The sequence below is a fragment of the Xiphophorus couchianus genome, chromosome 11 (genome assembly GCF_001444195.1).
Source record: "Xiphophorus couchianus chromosome 11, X_couchianus-1.0, whole genome shotgun sequence".
In the NCBI taxonomy this organism is placed as follows: domain Eukaryota; kingdom Metazoa; phylum Chordata; class Actinopteri; order Cyprinodontiformes; family Poeciliidae; genus Xiphophorus; species Xiphophorus couchianus.
Genome location: NC_040238.1, coordinates 18,823,460 through 18,844,156, shown reverse-complemented (window position 1 = coordinate 18,844,156; position 20,697 = coordinate 18,823,460). Strand labels below are relative to the sequence as shown.

Sequence of the window (20,697 nt, the reverse complement as noted above, 5' to 3'; positions counted from 1 at the left end):
TAGAAGACTCCACTTATTTCCGGTACGGTAAGGCCACAACTACTTGTACCCATTCTGAGAGCACTTTTCATGTCCATTTAGGATCACCGTCCTGTTTAAAGATTCTAAAACGAAAACTTTCTTCCATATTGGCAGAATCTCATTGGATGGATATTTGAAGTTTGCTTTCCTGTGAACAGCGTCACTGGAGTTCGAGCAGTTTCCAGTTCAAGGCAGGAATGGGCCTTGATGGTTTCGACATCATTCTTAATTTTTCCTTTTCTCTCCTTTGTCTGACAGTTTGAGTCAAACACGAAAACTTTGATACAGATACATGTTAAAACTGGTCAATGATTCCAAGAACACATCAGAACAACTTTTTTTATTGATAAACCAAACTAAAATGAACCTTTTGGAAAGTTTTTATCTTCATCTCACTGAATGTTTGTGTCTTAAAATTAGAAATTTTCTTTCATGTCAGAAAAGGAACCGATTTAAAAAAGCTCTGACACTTCTACTTAGAAAAGTGGTTGAATGTCCAGCCAGAAGTAAAGCAGAAGGCAGCTGATGGCTTCAAAAACAAAGTACGTACATATTTGAACCTACGTGTGTAATTATGACCGTCATACATTTAAAGTTGCACATGCAATTTGTGTTTGACATTAAATTATTCCACCCAAGAAACAGAACAGTACAAATAAATCACAAAGGGCAACATCAACATAAAACTCCTTCCTGTGACTGTATGAAAGCTTCTGACGAGCAGAATGAGAATTTATGCAAGTTCAAACACTCACGATGGAAGATGTTGGGGGGCAAGGCCACAGTCTCTGTTATACTTTGGAGATAGTATCCTTTCCCAGCAGGGCAAATCTTATTGAAGGCCACTAAATACAGCATGAGGAAAGACACAAAGTTTAATTGTTATTTGATTGTATACAATTACACTGATTTGACAATTATCTCTAGAAAGAGTCTACTATTTGGGATTTACACAAAAATAAACGTTGTGAAACCACATCTGGATGTACAGCAGTGAGGCAAGATTTAATCCACATGAACATATCTCCAAATATTAGAGAATTTAAAGACAGAATGTTGAATTTTAATTGAACCCAAGCCAAGAAAGCCTTTATTTATCTGACAATATCCAAAATAGCAAAATATACTCAGATGGAAACTGATGGCACTGGAAGCTTTGACTCTTCTTGTTTAAATAAATGAAACATTCATTTTTGAAAGCAAAAAACAAAACATACTGTATTTAGTAAAAAAAAAAAAAAAAAATCGGCATGCATGCAATAGATACAACTTTTGTTTTTCCAACAGAGAAATGCAATATTTCTTTCAATGAGCTGTAAAACAACGAGTAATAACATTTGGAGCTAAAGTAAAAATGCAATCGATTATTTAAAACTCAGGGAAAAAAAAAATCTAACTTCTTCAACAATTTACCAAGCAACAGGAGTCATGAATTGTGGAGGGAATTAAGTTTCATCTCTGGATGAGCTGAAACTTTTCAGTGAACATTATTGCTATGGCGACTGACTCACCTGTGCCCACCTGAGGACATCTCTCACATTTGTGGCCCCAGGCTTTGCCCACCGTGCAGCAGCACATCTCCTGGGTGATCTGGTTCGCCAGCGGGTGCTCGCAGCCTCTGGCGTCAGACGCCAACAGGAAGCACTGCGCCTGCTCCGGCGGAGACTCTAACACACGATGCGCTTCGGTTAAAACAGTAATAAGGGAGCAATATTGTTTACTTTACTCTCTTCTCACAAAACTCTGCTCTCACATCTTCATTGCTTTCATATATGCTCAGCTCATTCCTTGAAAATAGTTTCTTGCAGTCAGATTTAATGTCTCTTGCACAAATATTTGTTGTTCGTGTTCGAACTCCCACCTCTGCTCTCTTTGATAATCTGGTATGAACTGTATTAGCACAAAGAGGGCAGTGACACTGAAGTCACATTGTGTTGAAATCTTTTCAAGAGAAAGCAAAGATGAATGCTCCAAAAAAAAAACCATGATCTCCACAGAAGATGTTAAAGCACAAATGTAAGATTTAAACAGGAGCAGAAGATATTTGCAGACAAAGTCTCACTTTGCTCAGCAAAATGCCTTAATGTGCAGAGCATATTTGTCAGCAAGCTACTCTTTGAGCATCAGAGAGGAGTTTTGAGCAAGAGCAACTCAAAATATTTGAGTAAAAATAAGGAATTTGCATTAATACGGAAGATTTATGATTATATATTTTTTTATTTGAAAGAAAAAAACTAATAGAGAAATTCAGCCTCAGTAGTTTGAAGAGATATCATGTTATTTCTTACCAACGCATCGATTTCGCTCCAAAACAAAGCCAGATTTGCAGGAACACTTGAAGCTGCCCAACGTATTTAGACAATCTCCGTTCTGACAGACTCCCTGCAGGGTGCACTCGTTGATGTCTTCACAGTCAGGAGGAGAGAAGCGAGAATAAGAAGGTTACGCCGATTTCTGCAAGAGATCTGGAAAATGACACGGCTAGTGTTTCGAGTTGTTACCTTGACAGTGAGTGCTGTTAAATCGCTTGTAGCCTTGTGGACATGTAGAGCCGTATTCTTCCACAATGGTGTGTTTGACCGATGCATCTGAGGGAGGAGGAGACAGGAGATCCAAAAAATTAGTTTCTACATCTTACAAAACTCCTGGGTGTGAAAAAAAAGCTTTTAAGATTTCACACATGAGCAAAACATTTAAATTAAAATCTTTAAAGATAAACAACAGCATCGATTCAGGCTCGCACAAAATCTATGTTCTTTGCCACACATAGAGATACTTGTATAACATTTCACTGGTGCAAACAAATCCAAAACCAATGTCTATGTTTAAATTAGTAACAGAACTCCTTTGCTTTTGATTCTTTCAGAGGCTTGTGGAGGCCTGCTGGCTTACTGAGGGCTGAAATGACAACATTAATACACTTAATACTTATTCAACTCTGTCCCTGAGTTTAGGAAGCCACATGATACCTTTCATTTGTTCTCCAGTTTTTTCTGCACAGTTAATAAGCATACTGCAAAGAAAATGTTTCTGTGCGTAGTCAGGATTGCCTTTTAACAACAAGATTTTTAGTGCAATTTCATCTTATATTTCAATTTTATGTAATAGCCAACTTTTGATTATTTTGACATGCCTTATAAGAAGATTTTCTTTAAAAAAGCAACTTCCATGAAACCCAGAGAAGACTGAGCTTCCAGGAGAATAAAAAAGCTGCAGCAGCTTTTTTAGACATTAGTGCCAAAAATAGCTGCATGCCAACAGCAGCTTTTTCAAACCTAGAAGGCAGCATAATGTAGAGTCTGAAAAAGAAACTGGAAAATTAGTTTTTGTCTTTTCAGTTCCTGTAGTAAATGTTGTAGCTGAAATCGATACTTCACTCCAGCCAAACGCCAATTTTCCAGACTTTAACTGTCCAGTTTTGGCAGACTTCTATGAACTGTAGCTCATTTAATGTTCTTAGTTGAGACAGATTACTGTGACTACTAAAGACTGATGAAGTACAACAAAGGTAAGAGTGAGCCAGGTGCAAAAGTCAGAGCATGCCAACATCCCCATAATGCAGGAATGGGCACTAAACTCCAGTGAGAAGCAAAGATGCTGAGATCATGACTTGGTTGGAAACCCTGGAGACTTTTGAAAACATGCAGGACGCCGGCCCTCGAGGACCGACTTTGGATGCCACAGCTTTAGTTGAAGCAGTTTCAAAAGTACATCCCCTACAGGTATGATGACAGCAGAGACAACCTGTAGAAAAACACTCAACTGTATTCATACATAATATAACTTTAAAAATGAGCAGGACTCATTTGTTTTAATCCCTCTTTACTCTGAAAGTAGTAATGAAAATCTAGCTTTTAGATCTATGTGCAAAGAACGATATGTGGTGGAAAAAAAATAGTGATGTCAGCATCATGGTGAGGGGATGCTTGTCTCAATCAGGAAGAGAGAAGTTGATCCGGGTCGATAAAAGGAAAGAAATTAAGACTTGGGGAGAAATTCACCTTCCGACAGCCAGAACTCCAAAAGAATGGTTCAAATCAGACAATCTTCATGTTAGAAGGGCCCAGTCAAAGTCCAGACATAAAATCAAATTAGCAAAGCTTTAAAATGTACATGAAAAAATTTTTAAAACAAGAATGTTTTCGAGAGGCTCTGTGAAAAAACAGCAGCAACTTTGCAAACAAAAAAGTCTTGCGTCTCTCTGAAAAAGGAAATACACTTTGTGACTTCTAGAACGCATCTTCTTGGTTTATTTTAGAAAGAAAATGAGTGTGGTTGAGCGGTTTCTATACTGGGTGCTTGTTCTGTTACCACATTCATCCTCTGACATCATGTTACTTATTTTCCAAAACTACGTCTTTATGTGGTAAGCTATCTTTTCCCTTTGTTTTGTTTTTTATTTTGTTCCTTTCAAATACAAGTTTTATTCAAGCCTTTGACTAAAAAAAAGTGTTTATTAAGGTCTCAACTCATATAGTTGCTTTTTCTTCTTACTGGTATTGCTAAACGAGAATCTTTTTTTCTATAAGTGAGTAAAATATTTGAGGCAGTTTTATTACTGAGCTGTGGGAACACTGCACATCGTGGAAAAAGAGAAGAAAAAAAAAACTTTGGAAATGACGGCAAGGTCATGGCTATTTTTACAGAAGAAAAAAAAAGGAGGAGGGGTTCAACAACGTGCACATGAGTCACAAAAGTGACAGCAGTGTGTGCAGGAGTCGAGTCATCTGCAGCGCCAACCAGACTCACGGTGTCAGGTTTTCGTCAAAGCTCGTATTGTCTGAGCCAGCACCGAGAGACGGAATAATGGCGGAGTGGAAAACGTGAGCGGCCAAGATTTTCCTGAAATCTAATCCTCAGCAGGATGATGACAGTGAGCAGGCGCAGAGGAATGAGCTGAAGTAGAGGCATTTCCCCCCCAAAATTTATTTGTTTCTGTCTCACTGTCTGTGTGCGATTCCCATAACTTCCTCTGTTTTCTCATCCCTTTTGTTTTCAACACCATATGCTATGTTTACAGCGGGAACCACATATTTACATACAGTCTAAGAAAATACACACTTTTCTTTCACTGTTTTTGGCCAGTTAGGATAATAAAAAAATATTTCTACTGCTAAATCACTGAACTATAAGAGAGGCATTGTTTTAGTTACTTTTACTTCCTTTTACACTTTTAATATCAGAGAAAGACTTAGAGAAACTCCTGTTAGTTTATAAATTGTGGAGTACAAGAATCAAACATGGAGAACTAAGATTTCGCTTTTCAGTTTCTACTTATCAACCCAGATCGACTGGAGAATTTTGAAGTGTAGTTTTTCGTTTGCTGTGCTTGTTTTTCTTTCTTTTAGCTTTATTGTTTTGTTTGCATTCCCTTCTAATTCATGTAAAGCACTTTGAACTGCCTTGTTGCTGAAAATGTGCTATATAAATAAAATTTCTGTACTTCACCTTAAAGAGCATTTTCATCACTTTATTCAAATTCGGAATGTTAAACACACAGAAACGACAAAATTCTTTAAACAGATGGCTTTGAAAGATGCTGATACGTTACTTCACAACATGTGAGTTAAATTAGAGTAAACCTGTGGCTGTTTTTTAAGGCAACACCTCAAGCAACGGAGCATCATGTCTCATAAACAAAGAAGGTTTTGGTGTGAAATGTGTGAATCAAAACCTAAAAAAACAAAAAAGATCTTGTGTAGATGTTGGCTGGAGCTAGTAAGCGGCGGTCATTGTCCTGAGTGGAACTGTACTAACATGGTCTGAAGGACCGCTCAGTGGCGAAGAAGCCATTACTCAAAAAGCCAGAAAATCCTTTGAAAAATCACAAATGGATAAGATCTGTTATTGAAGCAAAAATTCAACTGTTGGGCCAGAATAACTTTTGTTACATCTGGAGGAAACGGAAGGAAGCCTGAAGCCTGCGAACACAATCGCAACTATGAAATAAATAGAGAGATTGAAGGAACAATTCAAGACCAGAAGTCAACCAGAAAGCTGTAGGAATGGGGGGAAAAAATCAATCTTAAAAATGAACAATTGTCAATTCTGGAGGCAGAGCTGCAAAGGTGAGCTAGCAAGTTAGCAAATCTAATTCTGTTGCACCACGTCTGTCAGGAGTCATTCTGTTATGAAAAGCTTAAAACATTTGACTCATGTGTCTGTTTTTTTCCAAATTGAAGCTCTAGCAATACCTAAATAAATTCATTTTCTTTTATAAAATAAAAAAAATGTCCTGAACACCATTTTGGTCTTAATGTCAACTACATAGTCACTTTACTGTTTGCTTAGCAGCATGTGAAGCATGTGGATTTTTTTCATGAAAAGCAGTGTGACTCAATGAATCATTATTTTATATCTGAAGAACATTTTCCACAGTTTTTGATTTTGCTGGAATATCTTATTAAAAATGTCCACTGTTAGAGCTGAACTTAAGTACAGTATTAAAATTAAAAATAGGAGTTTATGACATCTGAAAAGATGGAATGGGAACAATAAAATGCATTTTATAGCCAGCATTACTCACTTGGTAATTTGGGGCACTGGTAGCACTTGTTCTGTCCCCAGGAGTTTCCCACACTGCCACAGCAATCCTCCTGATTGGTCAGGACGGGAAGCGGCGTGCTGTTGCACTGAAACGATTAAGAAGCCTCATCAGCGGGTGTGAAGTGTAATATTTTACAGTGGTGAGCAAGGCATGAGTTTTTATACACACGGCTTGTTTGGGTGTTGTCTCCTGAAAGCAGCGGCCCTTCGGTTTGTGTCTCGGTGGGAAGGGCCGCATTGCTATTTTGTGAGGAGGTTTGGAGTCCGATTGGTCGTGAGGCTGAATGATGACCGAGGTGTCTGGTGTGTGGTGAACACGAACGTTAATCTGCACTGAAAACAGAGAAAAGGAACAGACCGGGTAAAAATGAGACAAACAGCAAAAGCATTTCTTACAATTCTTCACCTTTTGTTAAGTCGCAACTACAAATGTATTTCAAATACAGCTCTGTAAAAAATGAAGAGTCCACTTAACTGAACCCCATTGAGAACCTCCTGGTTATTCCACCAAATACTGATTTCTGGCGGGACACCAGGCTTTACTTGGGCCCCCACCAGGCAAAACATTGCTTATTTATTTTAGTTTTTTTTAAATGTTTGAATTTTTTTAAGACCTTATAGTCGGTATTCAAGCATTAATCTTAAAATAATACATAATTATAAAGTGATATTTTCAAATTTCCTGTCAACTTTAAACATTTTGTAACTCAAAAACACGGCGGGCCGCTGAATGAATGACTGCTCTGGCACACAATCACCAGGCTTAGCACGTTTTCTGGGGGAAATCCTGCACTCTGTTAGAAAACAATTTGTTTTTACTCCTAAAACCTAATTTTGGATGAAAAATATTAACAGAAATGAACTGATAATGTCACAAAATGTAATCAATTTAGTCAGAAGATTGGATATCTCTAAATCAAATTTGAATAAAAACCTGACCTGATTGAGAAAAATAGATGTCATTTTTGGATTCAGCGGTGCAAAAATAGTCCTAATTCAGTTGAAAAAACATAAACTTCCAAAAAATATCTTTTGAAATCCCGTGCTATTTATCATGACAAATTAAACCCAAATAGGTTGCAGTGAGCAATAGTTACCTTCTGATGAATGGTGCCCCACTTGTGACAGGGGCAAGGTGAAAATGGAGTGTGTTTGTGTCATCTGGGTGCGCCCCATGGCCGTGTGCTCCACCAGCTTTTGGCCATCTGGCTTCAGGGAAGCAGGGTACACAGGCTGCCTGTTGCCGTGTGCCGCCTGCGCTTGCTGTGGTGGAAATTGGCAGAGTCGGCCCGTGAAGCCAGGCGGGCAGAGGCAGTGGTTCCTGGAACTGCACACCCCTCCATTCATGCATGTCAGAGGACACACAACTGCAGGGAGAAAGAGAAGAAGACACTCAGAGGTGGAGAAACTCCCACAAGCCACATATAAAATCATCGCAGGCATTACTTAGGATGTGATTTACACACTAACCATTTAGCTTAACAAATGGATGCCTTGTATATTGTAGAGTATGTACATATATCAAACAGGCAGATAAAGAAAAAAACTGGCATAAGTAGGACCATATTCTCTTTGAACTGTAACGCCATAAAAACCAAATCAGCTCGATGAACTGAAAGGTCCCTGAAAACCAGCCAGGCAAGTGAGAGAGCAGGTAAAGTCATCGATCTGTGTAATGGCTTTATTCTGACATATGGGAAAGATCTGGAGTTCTGTGGGAAACCTGCTGGCTCCAGAGCGCTTCAAAGCGTATATACTACGTATGTACTGCTGTTTTACTGGGTTTTCTCCGTTGTGTTTATTCAAGAGCAGGGCGTTTGAAACTTCAACTACAGAATAGTGAAAGTTAAAGAGCTAAAGAAGGGACGTAAAGAAAAAAGGTAGATTTCACATGCAGATTGAGCTACGTGATACAACAAGTAATGATTTTGTGAATTGGACAAATAAAACTGCGGCAGTGGATTTACTTCCACTCTAATTTAACCAGCTTATATAGCAAATCATCAAGCAACTTTAAATGCAAAAAAATATATCCACCCACCACCAGAGTTCACATTTAAGAAATCAACCAATTATGTCAAAAGAAACTTGTCACACCACATGAAGTAGGTTAAAAGATCTCAAAAAGCAACATATCATGGTCCGATTGGAAGAAATTCATTTTGGAGATCCAGCAGAAATGGAGAAAACTGAACAGGGGTAATCCTTCCCTGGAGTGGCAAGCGTAATAAAATTACTTCAAGAGCAAATCAATGACTCATTTAGGTCACAAAAGAACCCACAACAACACTGCAGACCTCAGCTGTTTTAGAAAAGGTCCAACAATGAGAACGATACTGGGTAAAAATAAAAACAACAACACCGCTCTCTAAAAAGAAAGGAGGCTTTTATTACATTTACCAAGTAACATGTTGAGGCTCTTTCGAAGATTTTAAACAGGAAAATTATGCTTGACGGCTCTCCAATGTAGCTGAATTAAAACAGTTCTGCAAAGATGAATCTAGTACCACCTATTGGACGGAGAACTAAACAACAACCATTGACGATCCACCTACTATTTATTATTATTTAAACCAAACCAAATTTGTAGTCAGTTCTCACGTGGATACGTTTTTCTTATCTTGCAAACCATGATTATTTTTTGCACTTTTACACTCCTACTGCAAACATGATTAAAAAGACAAACACAAATATTTTCTCAGAGTCATGGCAAGAACAAGGTTCTCCTTAAAACTTCAACAAATTCATATCTAACCTTCTGAGGGATGCATCATATTTTAAATAATGTTTTTTTTATCTATATATGTTGTAGAGTCCATTTTAACTGCTTCAAGATAAAAATCAAGATATAAGTATTAAAAAAGACCTCAGATTGTAAAAGTAAGACATTCAGTTTCTGAAAATCTGTAGTGTCTTAATTTCAGCTCTATGTTTTTCATTTCTTTATTTTCATTCAGATAAGAAAACCCAAAAAAACAAATTTTCTTTCTTTATGCTGCAGTGTGCCAAAGCAAAAACTAAATATTACCACCAACAAGTCCATTTACAAAATCTGCTCTACCTTCTGTGCAGCACAGCAGGTCATTTTGACCTTTTCCTTTTCCTGGACCAAAAGTACAGGACTGTATTTACTTTATGTAATCTGAGTGTTTCAAACAGTGTGGATTTAGCTAGTGGTAAATTACAGAATTATACATAAAATTGAGTTAATTTCCCCCTAAATGCATGCATTACAACTCATTTAGATGTGAATAAAGTCCCTCACCCAGACTAAGAAAAGTCTTTCTTTGCATTTGGTTTAATAATCAGATGAATGCACATATTTAGAGCGAGCAAGTAGCTTGGTGAATTTCCCCACTTCTTTCTTCTCTAGTCCATTTAATTTTGCTTCATGTATCACAAAATAAATTAAAATCAACATGCAGATTTAACTTTACTATTTTGCCAGTTTTTCTGACGCCATCTAAAACAATAAAAAGATCTTTTTAATAAATACCGCCAAACTCAACAGGTTTATTAATCAAACAATCAAACATAGAAGAGCAAAAGAAGCGAGGATACAAAAGGAGAGGAGGAGAGCTCTTTCTGCTTGTGAGCCAAGTGTGCACACATGTAAGCAATTAGGCGAGTACTGCCGAGGAGTCTGGGCTGCGGCATAATTAGGGGACTGGATCACTTTAAACACGGCAGGGACATCCTCACATGGTCAAATTCAGGCAGAAAAAAGAAAAGAATAACTGAAAACAACCAGCTGCCAAAGTGGAATAGCTTAAATCTGAACACAAGATGGATCATTCAGAAGCAGCCTCTCTTTGCCTGGATGTAGTTCAGTGTCACAGGGCCCTTTAACCACAGACACTGAGCGCAGGCAACAACACGCAGAGTCAAGAGAGGTAGAGAGAGAGAGAGAAAAAAAAGACAGAGCACCGCAGACTGAAACCTGCCAGCTCAACCCTGTCAGACTTCCTCCGGTTTCCATGGATCGGACTCCGTCTCGGCCCTGGATTCAGAGCAGGAGGAAATTGGGAGAGATGCGGGGGCCGAAAGTGAGATCGCAGACACACACGGAGAGAAGCAGCAAAAAAGAAGCAGCACCTCTTTTCCAACTGTCATTATTACACAATCTAACCCAACTGAGACGGAGGAGATGACAAACTGCAGGCAGGGTCTGGTCTGAGGCTCCGTCTGGCTGGGAAAGTGTCTGTGTAAGACCGGGAGCTCTCATCTACGCTGATGAACACAAGGAAGAGCAGAGGCATCATGTTTCATACTGAGGCTTACAATCTGCTGTGCGAACGGGAATGGGGGTCCCATGAATGAGCGCTTTGATGCACGACCAGTGGAAAAGAAACCACACCACTGATAACAGAAATAATAGACTTCAGGTAACGCTATGCTGCAATAATAAGTGTAATAACTGCGCTGCAAGCTATCAGTCAGCTGTGTACGAGGGCTTGAAGATGGATTTGGTTTCTTTGAGGTCTTTCCAGTACAAGCAGCCATGGCATGGCTTCAAGACGATCACACTCCATTACTCTTTACTCTTGTTAAATCTATTCTGAGTCAAACATTTTCAACCAGCTACAAGAGTAAGAATGTCTTATTTTTGTAAAAAGTTATTACTCAATCAGATTCTCATACAGTTATCGATATATACATATATATATATATATATATATATATATGTTATCTAGATATGTCTTCTTTTTTTTTTTAAAGATTTTATTGGCTCTAGTGACCTTTATTTGACAGTGAATTGATAGGAAAGAGGGTAATGAGAGAAGGGGGAAGACATGCGGCAAAGGTCGCCAGGCCGGGAATCGAACCGGCGACAGCCGCGTCGAGGACTAAGGCCTCTATATGTGGGTTGTGCTTAACCCCTGCGCCACCACAGAACGCCCTAGATATATCTTCTATAACAACCAGGGATATTCATTTACTGTAATTTGAAAAAAAATTACAAATGTTTAAAGCAGCAATATAGAGTTACAATTTAACGAGCAGAAATCTTCTCGTCACTTGTTGCTTTGTTTTTCTTATTTATATGAACAAAGTACATACCGACTAAGAACAGCATGGGAGAAAAAGAAGAAAAACAACAAAAAAGTAATAATAACAAAATAAGCATCCATACGAGTATAAACGTGTATTATTAAGAACATGGGAGAGAGAAAAACAAAACAGGATATACAAATAAGCGCAAAAAAGCACCAGTAGATCTTCCCGTATAAACTTTTATATCTAAATCTTTTTTCCCATAAGCTAATAAAAATATATTTCTTAAAACAAATGGGAAATTTTATTTATTAATTTCATTGCTTCCAGTGTTTTGTAAGTGCTTTCTACAGACAAAGACATATTTATTTTAAAGGATAAAAGAGCTGGAACTCCTAAAAGCTCAAAGAATTCTTAAAATCAAGTACATAGATTAAAAAATTCATATCAAATTGTTTCATTGTGCCATTTTTTATTATATCATTTCCATTTACATATAGATTATTAAAAAAAGTAAAGCTAAAGCTATCCATGCTTATTATCTTCTGTTTATGTGAAATCAGGTTGTCGGGGTAACCAGTTTCCCGCAGGCACTTCCTGGTCAGAAATGACTTGGAATCTCACCGCAGCTAATTCCCAGGAGCAGCATCGTAACTCTTCAGAACTGCCTTAATTATCCATGTCTTATATTCAACAAGATGTTGCAAACATTCCTCTGAATTGTTGATTCAAAACGTGATAGCATTCAGCAGATGCTGCAGATTCTCTGCAAATTTGCCATTTCACCAGATCACAAACGTTCTCCACTGGACTGAGATCTGGGGACGACACAGGTCGTTGGGTTATAGTTTCACCAAAGACTGTTATTTCAGAAAGATGCCATTTTGTTTTCATCTCCAATTTAAGCTTAAATAACAGGTGACCCTACCGCTGCACCTGATGCCTCTCACATTCTTTGCTTTGTATAAAGTGTTTTTTATTATGTCTGCTTGTATCCAGAGCTACACAAGGATGCAGTAACTTGCACACATACAGTAAATTCTCACTTCACTTCTGCCCTTGTTCACTTCACCCCGACTGCGCACAGGCTAATGTTTTTGGCAGATCGTGCATGTTAGTGGCCGTGCTTGTCTGCGTGTGCTATTAAGTGGAGGGTGTTTCGTCTCCTGAAGAGCCGCTGCGGTTAGCTGACTGCAACCACACTGTACAGTGAGAAAGAGCAGAAAGCCTTAAAGCTGAGATCTGAAGGTTTTCACTGTGAAAATAAAATCATCACCCTGGAGTTCATTAGTAAAATTTACAATCCCTGAGTCACTTGTGGACTTTCCTCCCTTATATTTTCTGGGATTTCTGTTTTTGTGCCACACTTTTTATTTGAAGATCTAACACATTCCTGAGTCTAGAGGTGGTATGTTATTAAAGAAAAAAAACAAAAATCAAACATGCTTAAGAGTTATGAAGTGGTCTACATGAATGTGAGGTATGAACATGGCCGCCTGGCTGGCTGACGGGAGCAGGAGGGGGGACTTGTGGTTGTAAAGCCATTGAATTATAATGAGCAATATTTTCCACGTGTATTAGTCGTAGATAAAGGGAGTGTTTTGGTAACAGTTCCATCTTTAGTTATGTTCTGTCTGCTCCAAAGAGACGTGCAAACAATCCTAAATAATTTACTTCTTACGCTTCAATGTGCCTAAAAGCTCCAGTGTTTAACATTTTTTGTCCCCCAACACATTTGTTTTTCATGTCAATAGTGCAGAACATATTGTATTTTATATTTAGAAAAGGTACAATGCTGAGAGCTATTACACTGTATATAAATTGCTCTTTTACAGAATATGACTTCAATTAAACTTAAAAGGAGCCAAAGTTGACCATATCCTTGGCTGTAAGGTCTGATTTAATGTATAGTTCCAGCTCGTAGGTATGCTCCAAGACTCAGGAAGTGTGTAACTTTCCCAGAGAGGAGTTATTCAGAAAGTAGAGTGAAGCAAACTGGATAAAAAAAAGACAGAAAGAAAGGGAGTCTGTTTGTCTTCAAGCTTTATCAGCACCACTTCTCCTGACGTAATCAGAGCTGTTCCTTAAAATGCCAGATTTGCCCACAAGCGATGAAGGATGGAGAGAATGTCTATTTAGGGGTAAAAATGATGGCGTAAAGAAAGATTAAGCATTTAGGAGGAATGCAAAACGAAAAGTGAAATGTTGTTTCAAGTGGGATAATTGTGATTTTCCTGTGAGAAAAAATGTACTTGGCATTCCTTAGCTGTTAAGTAAGAAAAACTGATGTATGTGGCAGGACACACATACACCAACACAAAGTCTTACCAAAGCATTGTGTGCAGAAAGAAAAAAAATTATAAATAAAAACCTGCTTTTGTATTTAGCTCCCTTTATTTTGATGTTCCTTAAATAAAATCCATTCAGAGGTCATCTGTTTTGTAAACAGAGTCCACATGTGTGCAGTTTAATCTCAGTATAAATCCAGATGTTCTGGGAAGGTTTGTTAGAGAACATTGGTGAATAAACAACAACATAAAAACTAAGGAACACAGCAGGCAGGTCAGAGAGAAGACTCCTGAGATGTTTAAAGTAGAATTAGGTTATTAAAAAAAACAACTCTGAAAATGTCACTGATTGGCCAAGGAGAAGGACTCATTTCACAAGTATAGTATAAGATAAACTTACAATAAAATATATTTAAGTATTTGACTGTAACAAGAAGGCCTATGAAAGCACGATAGAGTGAAATCGAGAAGTAAAGTGCAGAAACTGCTGCTAAAAATGAAACAGAATGATGTGCGTGCGTTTGATGGCAAAAAAATAAACGACTGGGCCCAAAACCCTGAGGTTGCCCTTTGATTCCCCTGTGAAAACACCTACCCACGCTCCAGTCTGTCTGGAGATGATGCATCGCAGCCCCCACTCCACTCCCTCGTCATATTGTCCTCTTTACCCACAGCCGCACCCTCACAGCACAAAAACAACAAATTATAGCTCTACAAACCGCAGCTTGCTGAGTCTGAAATGGCTTCACACAATCTCCAACCGGACCAATGATACAGCCCCTGATCTGGCTCCCGCTTTAGCACAGTCTTCTGGCAGGACTACAAATAGCAAGTCTTTAAGATTCAGACACCAAGATGTGATGTCTTCAACCAGCTTACTTCCACTGTGACTAAATCCGTCCATTCAGAACGGACTGCTTCTTCGTCTGTGTTTCGTCATTTCCAAGATTTATCCAGGAGCTGCTTTTCCACTGCCGCAATATTCCAGTTCTAATATGGCAACTGTGAGGCTTGTTATGACCCGGTTTCTTCAGCTTCAAGCAGACGAAAGGATACAAGTGGTAAAAGTTTTCCTTGCATTAAGTTTTCCGACTACTGTGACATTCCACAAAACATCTACTTCTAATTAAATTCCTCATTAATCCGTCAAGCTGGTTTCAGTACTGTAGGAAACCTGAGAAGTTTATTTTGAAACAAACTAAAAAAGATATTTTGAACCAATTTTTAAAAGTTAAAATCAAAGCTGGATACATTTATCAAAAGCAGACATTAAAATTAGTTGCTTAAATTAAAGTGTATCGTCTTATTTTTTCGTCATGATGCACTAGCTTTCTAGCTTGGAGCTAGAAAGAAACACAATGAGACACTTTTTGGTTAAGTCTGTGGAAAGAATAACAGAAAATGTGAGTTGGAGTGAATGCAGCCAGCATCATAAGAAGCACAGATAACCAGTAAGGAAAATATGGGAGAAGATGAAGGAGAAAGATCAGAAGAAAGTTGAAGACCGGGCCAAGAACAATGTTTTCAGGAACATTTTTAGCTGAAGCCACAATCACTTTGACATCATGTTGAGGGGAGGGAAAAAATAAAGACAAGTTCTTTGTTTCAAGGCTATGAATAAAACATAGCATTTGTAGCAACAAAATGAAACCCCATACACACTCATTGCCATTTTTGATAAAGCTGTTACCTAAACATTATTTTAAAATAATAAAAAAAAAATATTTGAGTAGCATCACTTTAAACATAAACTTACACAAGTCCTACCATTAATTTAAGTACATTTACTTTGTATGGGGTAGGATGCCGGTCAAACGTATTGTGAGCATCTGCTGGGAACGTCTGGCGGAATCCCTTGTGAGACGGAGCTTTAACTCCCATCTCCGGCAAAACTTCGACACGGAGGTGGGGGACATTGAGTCTGAGTGGACCGTGTTCCGTGCCTCCATTGTTGAGGCGGTTTATCGGAGCTGTGGCAGCAAGGTTGTCGGTGCCTGTTGCAGTGGCAACCCTTGAACCCGTTGGTGGACACCTTCGCGAGGGATGCTGTCAGGCTGAGGAAGGAGTCCTATCTAGCCTTTTAGGCCTGTGGGACTCCGGAAGCAGCTGATGGGTACCAGCGGGCGAAGCGGCATGCAGCTCAGGTGGTTACTGAGGCAAAAGCTCGGACGTGGGAGGAGTTCGGAGAGGCCATGGAGAAAGACTTCCGCACGGCTTTGAGGCGATTCTGGTCCACCATCCGGCGTCTCAGGAGGGGGAAGCAGTACAGCGCCAACACTGTCTATAGTGGGGATGGTGTGCTGCTGACCTCAACTTGGGACGTTGTGGGCCGGTGGGCAGAATACTTCGAAGACCTACTCAATCCCACCAACATGCCTTCCATCAAGGAAGCTGAGCCTGGGGACTGTGGGTTGGGCTCTCTAATCTCTGGGGACGAGGTCGCCGAGGTGGTTAAAAAGCTCCTCGGAGGCAGGGCCCTGGTTGCAATTCGCCCGGTGTTCCTTAAGGCTCTGGATGTTGTAGGGTTGTGTTGGCTGACACGACTCTGCAATATTGCATGGACATTGGGGGCAGTTCCCCTGGATTGGCAGACTGGGGTGGTGGTCCCCCTGTTCAAAAAGGGGAACCAAAGGGTGTGCTCCAATTATAGAGGGGTCACACTTTTAAACCTAGCTGGCAAGGTCTATTCAGGGGTCCTGGAGAGGAGGGTCCGCCAGATAGTCAAACCTCGGATTCAGGAAGAGCAGTGTGGTTTTCGTCCTGGTCGTGGAACACTGGATCAGCTCTACACCCTCAGCTGGTTCCTGGAAGGTGCATGGGAGTTTGGCCAACCAGTCTACATGTTGGGTGGACTTGTGTCCGGTGTTTTGTATTTTGTGGACTTTGAGAAGGCGTTCAACTTTATCCCTCGGGGAGCCCTGTGGGGGGTTCTCCGGGAGTACGGGGTACCAGGCCCTTTGATACGGGCTGTCAGGTCCCTGTTTGACCGGTGTCAGAGTCTGGTCCTGGGGGGGGGTGTCCTGCCCCAAGTGGAGGAGTTCAAGTATCTCGGAATCTTGATCATGAATGAGGGAAGAAGGGAGATCGAAAGGCGGATTGGTGCAGCGTCTGCTGTGAAGCGGGCGCTCTACCAATCCGTCGTGGTGAAGAGAGAGCTGAGCCAAAAAGCGAAGCTCTTGATTTAGCGGTCAATCTACGTTCCCACTGTCATCTATGGTCATGAGCTTTGGGTCATGACCAAATGAACGAGATCGTGGACACAAGCGACCAAAATGGGTTTTCTCCGTAGGGTGTCTGGGCTCTCCCTTAGCGATAGGGTGAGAAGCTCAGTCATCCAGGAGGGAATCAGAGTAGAGCCGTTTCTCCTTCACGTCGAGAGGAGCCAGTTGAGGTGGCTCGGGCATCTGGTCAGGATGCCTCCTGGACACCTCCCTGGTGAGGTTTTCCGGGCATGTCCCACCGGGAGGAGGCCCCAAGGAAGACCTAGGACACGCTGGAGGGACTATGACTCTCGGCTGGCCTGGGAACGCCTTGGGATTCCCCTGGAGGAGCTGGAAGAAGTGGCCGGGGAGAGGGACCTCTGAGCCTCCCTTTTTAAGCTGCTACCCCCACAACCCGACCTCGGATAAAGCGGAAGAGAATGGATGGATGAATGGATACTTTGTATGGAAGCTTTTTTCCCCTCTATAATCACCAGTGCCACTCATATTGACACGTGTAACACATTTTTACCAAAACTGAAGTGGAAAATAAACCATGACTGGCCAAGGGTATAATTATGATGCAGCACTTTTTTTTCTAAACCACTGGCTACTAAGATAGATCCAGACCCATGTTTATGTTGCCCCAGAGAGCAAAGAAGAGCAGCAAGGAATAACATCTTGGGTCACCATTAGTTTTTCATCTTTAAGGTCTTTACTGGCTAGACTTGGATATATGTGCCCTTACAAAAAAATTCCATGAAATTCACATGTGATCACATGTGGTTCCCATGTTCCACATGTGATAAAGTATTTTGTTCATGTGATCCATGGTTTATTCAACATGGGATCACATGTGATCACATATTTCTCACATGTGCCTTAGCCTATGTGCCTCTGGCACAACTTAAATAAATGTAAAGTCATGCCGGAGGAATAAACTTCAACTTGAAGACAAAGCGACACTTGTATTTCTATGTTAATAGAAATATTTGATAATAATGTCAAGTATATAGTTAAAAAAAATAACCAACTGATGTGAAATAAAAGCTTAAAATGCTTTATAAAATAAAATAATACAAAATAAAGGGTTTAAGTCTAAACTAAAGTGTTTAAGTCCACTAAAGTGGACTTGAAGAGTTTGATTTTTTTTCCCCGAACAAAAGGTAAGAAATGTTTTAGTTGATTTGAATCTCGAGGTGTATCGAAAATATTTACACAGAAATATAAATCTGGAAAGTAATGCGTACTGATAGTGATGTACCGGTGAACTTTTTCTTAGTACTAAAGTCATGCTAAGCTAACTAAACGTTAACTGAATGCTGGCCGATTTTACAGTTTGAAGGCTTTATCTTGAGTCCTACAGCTCCCAAAACAAATTAGTGTGGATTTGATGGTTCAATGCTTCACTACTTAAACTTTACCTCAGCTATTTTTTTAATGGAGGGCACAACAGACGGCAGCTGGTTTTTCAGTCAAAATTAAAGTTGAGGACCTAATAAAATGGCCATTTCTCCACCCTCCCTCCAAGTCTGGAGTGCGTACAGATGTGTGAGCTCACTACTGTATTATGATGACATTCCTCCAGTTGAAAAATATAAATTGACCTGTTACTGGTTTTAACACTGCGTGATTTTTCTTTTAATTGCCAAGAGAATCATAGTTGTATCAACTGAAGTGTTTTTTTAGCCTGACAAGATAGTCACCAAACAACGTCACGTTATGCTGCTTTATTTAGCAGATCAGAGCACCCCATGTCATTCTGGTCAATTACATGCTAATGTAAAAGTAGGACTCTGCTGTGCATGGGCGTGCGGGTGTGTGTGTGTGTGTGTGTGTACATAAAATGTAGTCAAGATCATAGGAGCTTTTTTTTATTAATTTTTACATTTTTTTTCGAGGCTAGTGGTCCAGCGAAGCTCCGATGAGGAATGAATGTAGCAACCAGATCAGAACAGCCAGAGACCTCACCACCTTCAGCACTGGAGAAGGAAATCTCCCCACCTGAGCATCAGCACCCACAGCACCTTCACCTGTGGTTACTGGCACATATAAGAAGACCCCTATACAAGCCACCAATACCAACGTGTGTGTGTGTGTGTGTGTTCTAACCATCCTTGAAGACATTAAGGAGACTCAGTGGGTTCACAGTCGAATGCTACAGTCTCTCCTGAAACAACATGAAGGACCAGTCGCTGAGGTTTTACCTGAGGTTTTGTTTTCCCTCTCTGGACTGGCACTGATGGTATTAAACCCGTTTCTACACATCTGGTTTCGACACGTTCATTGTCGGGTCCTAATTTGGGGCAAATCTGTATGGTGTCATGCTCAGATGCTAAAAGTTGTTTCTGATTCTCAACAGTTTCAAACAGAAGTAAATAAATTGTTGTTTTGTGTACATATATACTTGTCTTAATAGTCTTGAGTCATAGCTACAAGTTTACTTTAGTATGCAGTTATGTCTTAGAAAATTATATGAAATTGACATGTGACCTCATATTCATCGAGAAAAGTGAATAATATGAAGAAATTGGACATTTTCATGGTAAAACAAAGGTGGTCCCATTATTTTATAATTGTATATATGTATATCACATATTTCCACATGTGGAAATGTGTGCATCACATGTGATCACATGGAAATCACATATAATTTTACCACAAAATATTCCAAAATCACACATACACATGTGCTTTCACATGTGATTCACATCTTTCACATGTAAAAAGTTGTGTGAACCACATGTGACCACATTTTCACATGGGATTTTCTTCTAAGAGGGAGCATCAAACATCTTCCTGTACCACTGCTTGAAGAAAGTGTTTTCTACAAACAGGCAGCAGGTTTGAGAGTTGATTCCAACCAGCTCATCGTTAATATCAGCCCAGGCCAGAACCACCTTGTTGGTGTCTGACTCCAAGTGGAGCTCTGAGCCCATTACTGACCCAGCCACAGGTCCATCCGTCTGGCCAAGTCAAGAGTCACTCTCACTTCATCCAGAAAACCTTTAACAAATCTGTCTTCAGATATTTTTTGGTCCAATCTTACCTTACATTGGCCATGTCTCTGAGCTCTGAGCATCTTCTAGCTACTCCAAGTAGGCTTCAACTAAATGACAGAACTGGAAGGTAATGGATTCCTGATTGCTTCAAGCTTCATTTAAATAGTTTTTCTAAGCATGTTAAGAAAACGTTTGATGGTTCTGTGATCACGCCACAATATCTTATCAATTTCAAAAGGGCTGCATCCCTCTGAGAGACTTTTGGTAATTTGTTTGATATTTCAGAGTCAGTTAAAGCTTTTTTTAATGCTTTTGATACGCAGATCAGAGGTAACTAAGGGTTAAGTACATTACCCCTGGGAAAAATAAGTTGTGGATATAATAAGTAAGATACATACAACAGTTTGACCCCTGGCCCTTATAGGACCTCCGTGTTTTATTGTTTGTAGATGTTTGTTATAGGTTTGAATTCTGTAACTCTAAACAATCTGAGAAGAGTGAAATAAGGAGATTACCAACTTCCTTTAGCGTAAATGCTGTTACCCAACCAGGACTTTTTTCCCATTAGCACATATCCCACAGCATAGAGGAATGGATTTTTAAAAAAAGGGAAAAGACGGAAGCGTTTTAAGCAGGCGAGCATTG

The 20,697-nt window shown here is 39.7% G+C and overlaps 1 protein-coding gene across 5 annotated transcripts in view; it reads right to left on the bottom strand.

The window, feature by feature from the left end:
* The window catches only part of ltbp3 (latent transforming growth factor beta binding protein 3), a 51,110-nt gene that overhangs the window by 15,872 nt on the left and 14,541 nt on the right, over positions 1 to 20,697 (bottom strand). For all 5 annotated transcript variants that reach the window (XM_028030891.1, XM_028030892.1, XM_028030893.1 and 2 more), the window contains exons 2-8: positions 7,665 to 7,934; positions 6,737 to 6,900; positions 6,548 to 6,653; positions 2,523 to 2,609; positions 2,310 to 2,426; positions 1,533 to 1,688; positions 777 to 866 (exon numbers count right to left, since the gene is read on the bottom strand). In XM_028030891.1, the coding sequence (XP_027886692.1) occupies positions 777 to 866; positions 1,533 to 1,688; positions 2,310 to 2,426; positions 2,523 to 2,609; positions 6,548 to 6,653; positions 6,737 to 6,900; positions 7,665 to 7,934 (990 nt within the window). The remainder of the gene's footprint in view (positions 1 to 776; positions 867 to 1,532; positions 1,689 to 2,309; positions 2,427 to 2,522; positions 2,610 to 6,547; positions 6,654 to 6,736; positions 6,901 to 7,664; positions 7,935 to 20,697) is intronic.